This window comes from Bidens hawaiensis, unplaced genomic scaffold, assembly GCF_021521415.1.
Source record: "Bidens hawaiensis isolate Kalapana, Puna unplaced genomic scaffold, B.hawaiensis_p1.1 tig00023035_1, whole genome shotgun sequence".
NCBI lineage: Eukaryota > Viridiplantae > Streptophyta > Magnoliopsida > Asterales > Asteraceae > Bidens > Bidens hawaiensis.
Genome location: NW_027493595.1, coordinates 56699 through 70452, shown reverse-complemented (window position 1 = coordinate 70452; position 13754 = coordinate 56699). Strand labels below are relative to the sequence as shown.

The 13754-nt window shown below is 32.9% G+C and overlaps 1 protein-coding gene and 1 pseudogene across 1 annotated transcript; both read right to left on the bottom strand.

Moving 5' to 3' along the window:
• Positions 1-1628: 1628 nt before the first annotated feature.
• On the bottom strand, positions 1629-5560 carry LOC143566666 (putative disease resistance RPP13-like protein 1; annotated as a pseudogene).
• Positions 5561-9597: 4037 nt separating this feature from the next.
• Positions 9598-12382, bottom strand: LOC143566649 (uncharacterized). Its single transcript, XM_077053289.1, has 5 exons — positions 12315-12382; positions 11244-11358; positions 10605-10694; positions 10418-10516; positions 9598-9892 (listed from the first exon to the last, which is right to left on the bottom strand). The coding sequence occupies exons 1-5, from the start codon at positions 12380-12382 to the stop codon at positions 9788-9790; spliced, it is 477 nt and encodes a 158-aa protein (XP_076909404.1). The 3' UTR covers positions 9598-9787.
• Between the last annotated feature and the right edge of the window lie 1372 nt (positions 12383-13754).

The window sequence follows — 13754 nt, the reverse complement described above, 5'->3', positions numbered from 1 at the left end:
ATTAATGTTTTTTTTAACTAATTTCTAAGGATAGGCAGAGAAGAACGAGCTTCAAGAAGAGAAACTTGTTTTAAAGGCGGAAAAAGCAAAAATGGAGCAGCAGGACAAAGCCATGATCAATAATATTCGGCCACCTGGATACATGACACCGCATCCTGCAGCATTTCAGTCTGGGGCACACAAGATGCCCGTTTTTCCAGGCTATGGTTACATTCCAATGTGGCAGTATTTACCACAATCGACATGTGATGCATCTCATGATCATGAGCTTAGACCACCTGCTGCTTAACAACTTTGCCAATGAGATTATTGTTAGCTCATTTTAGTTAGTAAATAGATGCACTTTTGCTGCTACGTTTTTTAGAGACAAATAGAGTGGCCTGCGAAGATAAATAATATCCTTAATCTTATTATTGTTATGAAATCTGAATCTCTCTTAATAATTTGTTGTTTCTATATGCTTTCAGAGATATAGATGCAAAAAAAGTCATTTATTATTTGCAGCATGATCACTCGTTAAAATGAAACATTGACTTTCTAAGATCGGTTGTAGTAGTTAAGTTAAAGACGGAATCTTTATTTGTTTTAGGCTTGCTCGTTGTTTCTAAACATTTGATCATGGAGATTCACGCATCTTGAATTGGGTATTCGGTCTTGTACTTGGAGATCAAGCCTATCTCGGATATGGCTATTTATCCCAAATTTAGTACCTGTTAAACCAGCATTTATGTTATTTAGAGGGTTCAATATGTAATATTTTAGTCTTTATATTTAGCCTCTTGTAACTCCTCTTGGTCATTCAATAATATACAACCCTTTTGTTTATCTGTACCTTTGATTTTTGCGGTTTCTATCAGTTAGTTTCTGTTTTCTAATATAAGTACTGGGCCAGATTAATTACCTATAGATTGGTTCATTGGTTGTTAAACACAAAACAGGCCCGTTAATAATATGCCCTGAACAAGTTGCTAGTAAAATGACTAGTGTGAAATAAACACGGTCACTTGGATCCATTAATTATTGAAAGTTTACAATTATGATTTTTTATATGAAGTAGAAAATGTGATTGAGAGTCATTCTACTTGTTTAAGTAATTAAGTTGTATCATCCTCCACAAATAATATAACTGACGCGTTAAGTTCAAGCTTTTCGTATGCGAATGCTCTAAAGTAATGTGGTAGATAAATTTGTAGAATGGTGTTTTTTAGTTAAATTACAGGCTTAAACTTTGAAGTGTGTGATAATATGGGTGCATACTAACTAGTATGCTACATACCAGTATGCTTAAGGTATTAGGGGTGGATGGAAAACTATGAAGAATCATCAACCAATGAAAACGTCATGTTATGTAAAAAGTAGAGAATAGAATGTATTTGCAACAATTTCAAAGATATATAATGAAAATTCTTCCAGTCGGCTAACATGTTTGGCTTACAGTAAGGCTTTGATGGGTTTAACCAGCATTAGTAATCCAAAGACATCAAGTAACCAAAGGTGATTCTTCAGCACTATTTTTTCTTTTTTTTTTTTGCAGTAATAATGTATGTACTCGCATTGAAATAATGCATACATACAATATGTTTGGTGAATGCAAGCAAAATCAGTCAGGTACTCAGGTAATTTAAAAATTAAAAGGAAATTATGGGTGGGTTTATTCTGATGCAGGGGATATGAGAGATACGGGACCAATAGGAGCCTCTTCTTCTTCTTCTTCTTCTGCACTTTGTTTCTAGATTTGGGCATTCTGTGATGGTTAAACTCAAAAGTGAAGGCAGCAGAGTTTCTGGTAGATCCTTCATCTTTGGGCAATATCGTAAAGTGAGATGTTGGAGTCCCACTGCAACTGATTTCAGTTTCCTAAAATCATATATATCAAGACAAGTAAGAGATGAAGGAATAAGATGTGACAATTGATTACACCTACTCACATCATTGTCATCTTCTCCACCCCGTAACCCTAGGTTGACAAGTGAGGTTGGGAAATTCTGTGGGCCCCACTCTAAGATGGGCTTCTTCAAACCCCCTATTGCAAGGTTATGTAATTTTGGAGGCCAAAATCCACGAGGAAAGGAAGCGTCTATACATGGGCATTTGGCTATTACCAAATCTGTTAACGAGGTGAGATTAGGCAATTCATGGTCCGGAAACGACTCTAAATTTGGACAATTAGTAACTAACAGGTAGGTGAGGTGAATGAAGGGACTCAATTCAATGATGCTTGTCGGATCTGGCCAGCTCATTAACACTGCATGTCGAAGCATCGGCATGCTTTGGTTGTTGATAAGCACCCCGGTGTTATCTCCTTCTAACAAATCATTTTCTAACGGTTTGTCACAAGATAATATGACAAGAGACTTGAGCTTCTGTCCTCCTGTTATCGGGAATGAAACAGATGTAATGGAAGGACACAAATGGATCATTAAGTAGGCAATGTTATTTGGACACCTACAATGCTCCATACTATCACATTTTAATACCTCTAACATCCTTAAGAGTTGTTATGAGGTTGCGCCCACAATTCTCATCCTCCTCCTCTCCTAATCTCACCAACTTCTGACACTTCCTTACTTCCAAGTTTCTGATTTCATCACACTGAATAATGCTTAATTCTTCAACTTTCCCAAGGTACTCCATAACACCATTCCACGCCACATCATTAAGCCCTGAAACGGATTCTATTATCAACTTCTTGACTGATGGAGCTGCTTGAACCAGCTTTCTCAACACACCAGTATCACATTCTCCTATTTCTAGATTTTTCAATGACGGTAGTTCTTCAATCGACACTTCAGCCAGCTCTGGACAATTTCTAATAACAAGCTTTTTAAGGCATGGAAACGACACAACCCCAAAATTAGTTGACCATGCTTCCAACCTCTTCATGTTTTGTATTTTAAGATTTTCAAGTGAGGGGAATGCATGACCGGTCCCAGTTAAATCTAAACCCACAACTTTCACCGCATCCATGTCTGCATTAAACAAATTGCTCAGTGACGGTAACTGACCAAGTGGTGGTAAAGCTGTACAATTTTTACAGCCACGTATCGACACGCTAATCAACTGAAGAAATGACGGATCCCCAACCCAATTAGGAAACTCAATACCCCCATATGACACTATTTCAAGCTTTATCAAAATGTCATTACGAGGCTTCAACACATCGAGGACCTCCTTTTCAAGAGATTCATTTCGAGAATCATTAAACACATCACTCCATTCCAGCTCTAACTCGCTAAACCTCTTTAGAAATAAATTCGCCTCACGTGCATTCGCTGCCACTTCCACTTTGTCCAGCCCCTTTATGTGAGTCTTCCCATGAAGATTTGTGAAGTCTTTAAGCTCAGTAATTGCAAGGCCATTTGCTCCTCCGATAATGATTTTGGAGAGAGTTTGTAAGCTTTTCATCTCGCCAATCCCTAAGGGCATCTCATTCAAAAGCGGGGTGTCCCTAATGTCTAAATGATGCAAGTTTTTAAGCTTTGAGAAGTTGTTGGGCAAATTACTTAATTCCTTACACCCAAAAAGGATTAATGTCTGCAAATTGTAGAGATTGCTAACATTTTCTGGTAAATGTGTGATTAAGGATCGAGATAAGTTAAGATATCTCAAGTGCTTCAAATGGCCAATGATCTCTGGTACCTCGCTTATTTTATAATCACTCAAAGATAGAACCCTTAATAATGGTAGTTTGGGAATTAAGTTAACCTGAACCTTATAAGATAAGTAGAACTCTTGGCTACTGTCTTTCAGACCATCAATAGGTACCGCTAAGAATGTTCTCAAACTTTTAGCACTTTCGAATGCCTTGAACTTCGAGTAAGCTACGCATTTCTCTCGAACAAATGACATATGACGGTACTTTTCTGAAGCTGCTTCCTTTGTAACACCCTTCCCCATTTCTTCATCTAACCTTAAAAAGAATTCTCCAGCAACAAATTTGGCCAGGTCATTTAGCAAGTCATGCATCACAAACAATGATTTGTCATTAGGCGCATGTTGAAAAAATGACCTTGACAACAACTCTTCAAAATACTCAAGACCTAAGCGTTCCTTTGACTTGTTTGAAGTTGATTGGTTCAAAAAACCTTCCGCCATCCAAAGTAAAATCAAATCATCTTTGTCAAACATGTAGTCCTTGGGGAACAAGGAGCAGTATGCAAACAACTGTTTCAAACAGGAAGAAAGGTCAGTGTAGCTTAGTCTAAGAGCCGGTAATATCTCATCTTTTTTTCCTAACCTCCAAATCTCACTATCCAACAGCTCCTTCCACTCTTCTTCTTCAGTCTTTGTCCTCAATAACCTTCCAAGTACTCTTAAAGCCAGAGGTAGGCCATCACATTTTTTCACGATGTCTTCACCATATCATCTGAGGATTGGATGTGAATCAAAGTTATTTGCACCCAACGCGTGTCGAGCAAATAAAGACACAGCATCTTCATGTGACAGAGTCTGGAGATCGCTTAGATGATCATAACCTAGCTTTTGGAGTAGTTGCATCTTCCGAGTTGTCATTAGAATTTTACTTCCAGGAGCACACTCATGAAATGGGTTCACTAGGGTCTCCCACTCCTCATAACTTTCACTCCAAACATCATCTAGTACTATCAAAAATCTTTTCTCCCTTAGTTGATTTCTAAGAGCTACTTGAAGAAGATCCAAATCTGTCAAATCCTTGTTTTCTTCATTCCCTATGATAGTTTGCTTGTATTAAAGATATCAAACTCATCAGATACACAAACCCAAGCCATGACTTGAAAGTGCTTCTTAACTTCCTCATCATTATACAAAACTTTAGCTAGAGTGGTTTTGCCTAACCCGCCCATACCAACTATGGGCACGATGCTAAAGTTCTGACTGCATGGCCCATCCCCCAATAACTTCACGAGCAAATCCTTTTTTTCCTTTTGCCGCCCAACAATACCAGATGTATCTACCAAAGAGGTTTGATAAATTCTTTTTGGCTTTCCATCTCTTACAATCAAACCTAGACCGACCCTTCTCTTTTCTAGATTTTCTAATTTGTTGGTACCATCATCTAACTTGTGGCGCACCCTCAGACTTAGTGATAAATTTGTGAGAGAAGTTGGTGATGGCTCCAGACTGCTGGCCATACTCACGATGCATGGCATCGGTTGCCAAATCATCAAAGACGTCATCAATGTCGTAAGCCAGATGTTGGAGATCTTTGAGCCACTGTTTAACAGCTTCATCATTTATTTCCTTCTGAGAAGCATCATTTAGAAAAAACCGGATCTGGATCAGTGTCGTCTCCCATTTCTTGAGCTCTGCATGAATTCCTTTGGACCGAACATATGTCTTCAAGGCTTCAGAGGCCAGCTTCTCAAAAACGGGATTCAGGAGTGCAGAGACGATGATTTCAGCCATTGTTAATGGTGAAGATGGAACTCAGTAGAATATTTGTGAGTGAATTGAAATTGTAAGTGTATGGAAAGAAAGAAAGGATGTCAACTGCTGTTTATAGTTCCTTCAGCTAATGTTTGGATACCATCCACAGAATTATTATCCAATGCACATATAATTTCCTTCTCGAATTATCGATACACTTTATAATGTCATATAGCCATTCACTTATTATCTATACACTTATAATTTCATTCACTCGTTTTCCAATATATGTCCAGACAAATATTATAGTTTACTGAGTTTTTTCCTAATCTAGCGTTGATGAAAAAAATACTTACCATTATAATGTCCCTTAAAAATTATTTACCAAACTAGTTTTGATGGAAAAAGGTATTTACCATTTTGTTGTTTTTCATTTATTTTATACTAGTTTTTCTACCCGGTGCATTGCGTCGGGCAGTTGGAAAACCCCCATTGTTGAAACGCGGGCAGTGGTAAAACCCGAGCGTTACGACGATGTGTCGACATGAATTCGGTCAATATGGCTGCGTTCGTCACGATATAGACATCATTGGTAAAATTTGAGCCTCAAAATCCAAAAAATTAATTCGTCAAATTAACATATAAGAGAATAAAATATTAAAGACGATGTTTATTTGATTGCCAAACCTGGTCAGTGGTAAAACTCAATCGTTGTCGGTCCCAAGCATTGAGGCGTTAACTTGACACAAATTCGGTCGGTTTTGATTACATACGTTATGGTACCAGAACTAAAAAACAAAAAATATAAAAATTGAGGTGAACAATTATAGTAATTCGCTTTTTACTTTTATGTTTGGTTATTCTATTAATTAATCTATTATTTATTTTTGTTTTACATTTCTTATATATTTTTATATGATAAATTCAATAATTATTTTTTTTTTATTTTTTATATCAATCAACCTTTTCATAATTTTTTAGTAACTCATTATATTTTTTTTTTTAATTTCTTTCTTATTTGATTTTTTTTCAAATATTGTTTTTGTCTTTTATTAAATATACTCATTTTACGAATTTTATTATTTTGTTTAATTTGGTACCGTAACAAACTAAATCAACACCAATTGGGTTCTTGTTGAATAGCCGCCACACATCTGTGTTTTATATCATATTTATTTTATATATTTTTTATATCCAATCAATTGAAAATTTTCTTTTTTATGAGTCAAACCTTATATATTTTTGCTAACTCGTTCTAAATATTTTCTTTTAATTAAAAACGAAAAAGTGCAATTAAATTTGACCCACTTGAATGAACAAGTTTAAAACAAAAACAATAAAACGAACAACAAAAATCAATAAAACCCACACGTTGGTAAAGCACATATGTCGACTATTCTATGTAAATTTGATCAATATCGACTAGGTTCATTACGATACCGAATCTAAAGCTAAAAATAAATTCATAAAATGATCATATTTAAAATTAAAAAACAACAAAAATCGCTAAAGTCCGGACATTGGTAAAACATATGAGTCTCCGTGACTATTCAACGCGAATTTAGTATCGGTTAGGTTTGTTACGATACCTTATCTAAACGAAAAAGTATAAAATTGTAAAATGAACATATTAAAAAATAACAATTGAAATCGGTAAAACCTGGGTGTTGATATACGCAAACGTTGCGGCTGCTATTCAACACGAACACGATAAGTGTAGGTTCGTTACGGTACCAAACCAAACCTAAAAAACAAAATTAAATATATTTAAAAAAAGGAAAAAAAAATATTTGAAAAAAAACAATAAGAAAAGAAATAAAAAGAATAGATTCAAAACGAGTTACTAAAAAATAAAAAAATATATAAAAAATAAGTTTTTAGATTTATCGGATAAAACATGTATAAGAAATATGAAACAAAAATAAATAATATATTAACTGATAAAAAACACTATAATTTAAAGTAAAAGGTGTATACAAAATAAATAGAAAACACCAAAATGATAAATACTTTTTCCACTAATATTAGTTTGGTATATATCCTTATTAAGCCTCTTAATTACATATCTCTCCAATGTTAAAATCTTAATTACATATTTATCCTTTTAGCATGCATTTACTCTTTTACCCTTATTATGTGACAAAATTTGTTCATATGCCACCCATGTTAGAAATCCCATTTATTAACTATGTAAAAAAATATTTTTGATGTTTGATTAAAATATTAACTCCAATACTATGTTAATAATGATATTAATAAAGGGATTAAAACTTTTATAAAAGTTTACAAACATTTTAGATGAATTTCAACTTGTACCATTTAAGATTTGTGCGTTGAGTGATGTTTTGAAAATAATATCCATAAATAAATTGTTAATTATAGACATATGTAATCCATTTGAGCAAGTCCAAATAAACAACTCAGATTACTAGTTTTTATATTAAATAATATCCACTTCACTTTTATAACATTAGCTACACCAAAGTAGTAGTAGTAACAACAACAATAAAAAGAATGTTATATATATATATATATATATAATCAGGATTATGTGAAAATTTTTTGGGAATTGAGAACTATGAGAACCATTTGGACCACAAAAAAACCCAAAAATAAAAAAAATCATAAATAAAAAAAACACAAAAATAAAAAAAGTAAAAAAACCAAAGTTCTTATTTGTCATCCAAGTTTCTTAAAAAAATGAAAAAAAAAAATCTCGGTAGCTAAATTATACATATATGTATAATATGTACATATATGTACACATATGTTTTTTTTCTATACACATATGTATAATTTAAGATAAATGATAATGTACATATATGTACATTACGTAACTAGAGATTAAATGAAAGTATATATATGTGTATAGGTATAATACGAATTAAAAAATCATTTTTTAATGAAACCGGAATGAAATATAAGAATTTGGTTTTTTAACTTTTTAAAATTTTTGTTTTTTTTTTGTTTTATAATTTTTTAAATATTTTTTAGAGGTTTTTTTTAGTGATCGAAAATGGTTCTCAAAGTTCTCAATTTGCCAAGGTTTTTTTAGTTTATATATTAAATAATATCCACTTCACTTTTATAACATTAGCTACACCAAAATAGTAGTAGTAGTAACAACAACAACAAAAGGAATGTTATGTATGTATACATATATATATATATATATATAGGGTTAAGTTAGAATAAAAACTCACTTGAGTTGTGAAAACTCTAGAAACTCATTCTCAACCACATGTTTTTAATTAAAGATTAAATCTTGTGGTCCATAATTAAAGTTAATAAAAAATATAAAAGTTTATTTACATTTTCTCTCTCCTGAAAATATATATAAAAATTACTTAAAAAATGTAAAAAAAAATAGCAAAACATTCTTTTTTTATGTTTTCGATGTTTTGTATTAAATGTAACAACATATATTACATGTAACAAAAAAAAACGATGTTACATAGGGTTTTCACGGGTTTTCTCAACTCAAGAGGGTTTTCAAACTATACTTCTCCTATATATATATATATATATCCTCATTAAGCCTCTTAATAGCTTCGATATGTTTATCTTAACACCGACTCACTTTGTGTTAAATTTGGAATATATGTAATTATTGCTACTAGGAAAGAGATACGTTAATGGTTCTTTAATTAGTTTATTAAAGGTAAACCAGTCATTTAGTTAGTTAATTTTAATAAAATGGATAAATATGTTGCATATGTGTTTAGGGATGGGAAATATGTAATTAGTTTTTAACGATTGGATAAATATATAATAAGAGAACTTAGATATATGTAAATGCCTTTTAAAAAAACACAAAAATGGTAAATATTTTTTCTTTAACCCTACCTTGGGAAAAAAACACCCAATTTCCATATAATGTCTTCCAAACCCAACTATTTAATCCATCTATGTGTGTGTAATTAGACAAACTTTTTCGATAGAGTGTGGTTTCTTTGTTTATTGTACATTTTCCTAATGTAGATAGTTAGAAAGCTAGCCATTTCATCTTGTTTGTTGAGTAACGTGGGCGGTTCAATATTTCAAATTGAGTAAACATGTTGGGTTGAACACAACGTAACGTGGGCGGTTCAATATTTCAAATTGAGTAAACATGTTGGGTTGAACCCGTTGTGTTGCGCTAACCGGAAACAACATTTTATAGGGTCGAACAGGTTGGGTAAGAGGTTGAGCACACCATAATTAACCAAATATGCTATCACATAAGACTAAATATAGAGATAACAGCATAACTTAAATTAATGATAATCCTTGAACTAGATATCCAACTTAAAGAATGTAGCATAACTCCAAAACAACAACAAAACTTTAACAAAAATCATACAAGAGATTGCATCAAAATGTCAACCGTGCGAAAAAACAAAAATAAAAAGTAAGAAAAGAAAACCAAGATGCAACCTTACAAGTTACAACACCATATCTCTTAAACAGTCTTCGTTTTGGCAGCCTTCTTTGTTGTTGAAGATCTTCTTGGGATGGAATTCTTCATCCCAACGAAGAACAAAAGTCCACCCAACAACGCCAAACTCTACAAAATGCGGTTTTAATAAGTACACTTTCAAGAATTACAAAAACAACCAATATAAAGGAAATGAAACACAAAGCAAATCAACCCATCAACAAATAAAATGGTTTCTAAAAATATTATTCATACCTAGGATAGTAACTGAACCGAAAAAACAAGCCACAGAGCATGTCCGAGTTCGTTCTTTAACTTTAACATAACAAATGATTGAACAAACAACGCTTTCTCGTTCATGTTTGTTCATTATGAAAATGAACGTGTTCATTTATGTTCACTAGTTAAGAGTGTAAACGAACTGTTCACGAATGGACATAACTGAACATAGATGAACGAATGTAACGGAGCTAAAACCAATCAAAAGTAAATGTGAACACTTGTAGCTTAAAAAGATATTAAAACTAGTCTGCATTGTAATGGTCCTTAAAGACTTAAATAAATATATTGCCAAACCTAAACAAACGTAAACTAACAAACATAAACGAACTTCTTGCCAAGCGGTTTGTTTGCAAGCCTATTCATATTTCATACCTGTGTGAATTTGATAAAAAGCTGAAGAAATTCTTTCTTCTCAATGTCATAGTTGTAGAAGTCGTATAAGAGTGGAGTAGCAATCAACTGGTGCAGAATCTGAAAACAGATTTAAAGAAAAAGTTATTAACAATTTTATTTTAAAAATAGAAAAAGAAATTTTTTTGTGTAACTATGAGTTGCTAACCAGGAGTGTAGCACCAATGGTGCTGCCAAAGATGAAAAGGAAGCTTCCAAGGGCTTTAAGGGCTATAGCTCCAGCAACCAAGAACTTGATCTGTATCATAATTCATAGCCATTTAAAATCCAAATAATCAAAGTTATATATGTCAATCTATATTATATAATGCACCAAACAACGGCATTTTAAAATATACAGGATATAACTTTTAATGCTTAGGGTGCAATAGTTAATTCAACTAGTTATTAGTTTAAGGGGGCAAGATAGTCTTTTATGCACAATCATCCACATATCTATTGGTTATTTAAAGAGTACTTACATTTTTGTCTCCTTATCTTTAGTTATTTAAAGAATACTTACACTCTTGCCCAATTATCTTTACCCATGTATTTCTTTTAATTCCATTCTTAAACCAACTTCCCGTCCACGGTTTTTAAACAGCAATAACTTTTCAAAGGTTAATAGTTTTAAAAACTTACACATAAAAACGAGTATATTATTCTTTTGAATTTGAGTATGGTATTGCTGTAATCGTTTTAATTCGAAAAAAATGTAACATGTTATGTGATAACCAATGTATGTGTTCCCTGCCACATCTGCGGCACCTCTCTAGTTGAAACAATATGGTGACATTTATTATCATACCTCAAATTCAGGCACTTGGAAGCCTGTGTGTGTTGTGAAATGCTTTGAAAGCACATTGAACTTTGGTGTAAGGGCAGTTGCAGCTGATCCACCATCAACTCCAAAATCATTAAACCTACAGGTAACAGAATCAAAAATTTTATAAGAATGCTTCTTATAGATGTAATGCATGTATTTACTTGATAAACTTTTAGTATTAGATAGTACCATAAGTTCACAATTTAGAACACACAAAGGTACTGTACTAGTACAAATTAGTACTATCCAACTAGTAATGATGTACAAACTATCATATGAAGCAGTACCATTAGTCCATACTCCATACAGAAGCTTGTCCTTTGGTAATTTCAACAAATTTTCTCAAGATCTAAAAAACTTAACCAAAATTCATACCACTTCCATTTTAAATATTGCAAAGAATAACATTTGACAAACAATTACTCAATTAGTCAGCTAATTCATATTTATGTTCATTAAAACCTATAGAAATGAACAATTTTAGAACCTATGCTACTAAAATACAAAAATTTTAATGCAAAAAGTTCATAAAAGTCCTAAAATTAATACATAATCCTTAACATCTTTGAAATAAGAATCCATAAAAGTCTTCATTAATACATAACATACTTCAATAAGAAATAATTTTTACAAATTTAAATATATAATTTGGGTGGGACACAAATTTAAACACGTCTTAAACAAGTCGACGTGTCTAACACACGAAACCTGTTAATATTTGTGTCGTGTTACCAGGTCCATGTCAGAATCTGTCAGCCCTAGGATCTAGTAGCATTTCATTTAGCTTCAGAATTTTATTATTCAGCTGAAAACAGTAAGCTAGCAAGCCTAATGTACACTCACATCCCCTTCAATCAACTAAACCAAACCCTAAAGCTCCACACCAGCTCATATTAACTTAACCAAACACAATTACATACCAACAGTACCACTTACTACACACATCCCTAAAATAACGCAATTCAACATTCAGATCCAAAGCCACAACTTAATAATATCAAACTAGATAGATCTAAATAAAAGATGAGAAACGGAAGTTAGTTAGTTAGTTACTCTTGATAGGCGGAGAAAACGAAGACGGAGACGAAGAGAAGACGACCGACGAAAGATAAGAACGCCATTGGTGTTTCTCTCTCTCTCTCTCTAGTTTCAGTTTCTCTCTCTAGAAGTGTTCAAAGTGAGAGAGACTGAGTGGAAATGAGATAGGGAGATGTGTGCTATTTAAATTTTGGGGCTTTAAAGAGGACTTGCACTTTGGTGCCTTGAGGATATGTGTTTTTGTCAAGTTTGAGGGTTGTAGGTGTTTTAAGTGGATGATTTGTGCCCCTATAGGTATAAATTTAAAATTTTGAAAAGTGTGTGGAGTTGTGGACTAGGATGGTAATGGGACGTGTTTGGAAGTTGGAACGAGTATTGGTGATTTTATATCCATGTCTGCTTTTTTACCTGTTAATGTATCGGTTACTGAATATTCTTGGTTATTTGGTATACTTGTTGGAATTCTTAATCATATTCTTGCCATTCTAATTTATATATAGTTTTATCACCAAAGAAACTTTATAGGATTACTCTACTACCCGGGGACAAAGAGAACTTTAAAAATACTTTTCGAGTAAATTGATATATATTTTGGGTAACACTAATCAAGTTGAGTGTCATCTAATTCCATACACTTTATCGTAAAAAACTAATGACTTTTTATTAATCTTCTGCTCAATCTCATACCAAAATTCTTGTCCCAAGTGTTTTAAGTTTTAGTTTTTTCTTGTTCAGATCAGGTTTATATATCAAATGTAATAAGCAGTTGTTTAACATATTATAGCTTGTAATAAGGGTATGTTTGGATTAGGTCACAATACATAAGGTTTTAGATTAAAAAGGTGACTAATGTGAGGAGTTAAATCTACGTTTTGCTGTTTTGCCACTATCGTTCGATTCATTTCACGTACAATCTATTTATTTAAACTACTTACCAAAACAACAACAATAAGATGCATGATTAAACTTGCCTAAGTTGCATTACTAGATATAAACCAACTTATATACCAAAGTATTTAGTTAACATAAATTCAACACTAAAATGTAAACTTTCTTAAGTTTCTATAGTAGGCCTAATTCTTAAGTATGTAATCTCTTACTATTACTAACCAAAAAAATATATAACTTTCACTTTAATTTCTCTAAAATTAATTACAGTGAGTCTATTTGTACTTTAAATCCATGTGACACCCGGTAATTTCCCAATCCTATAAACTAAGTAATCAACCTAATAATTAGGTGATTGTAAATATTAAGCGCGCCATGTTAGAATCAGCGCGGGCATTTGTTATATGCGCCGTGCGCGAGCGCGCCATGTTAGAATCAGCGCGGGCATGTTAAGTGCGCCCTGCGCGAGCGCACCATGTTAAGAACCTGCGTGGGCATATGTTATATGCGCCATGCGCGAGTGTACTGGTTTTATGTATCCATAACTTAATGTTGTCTATTGGGTTG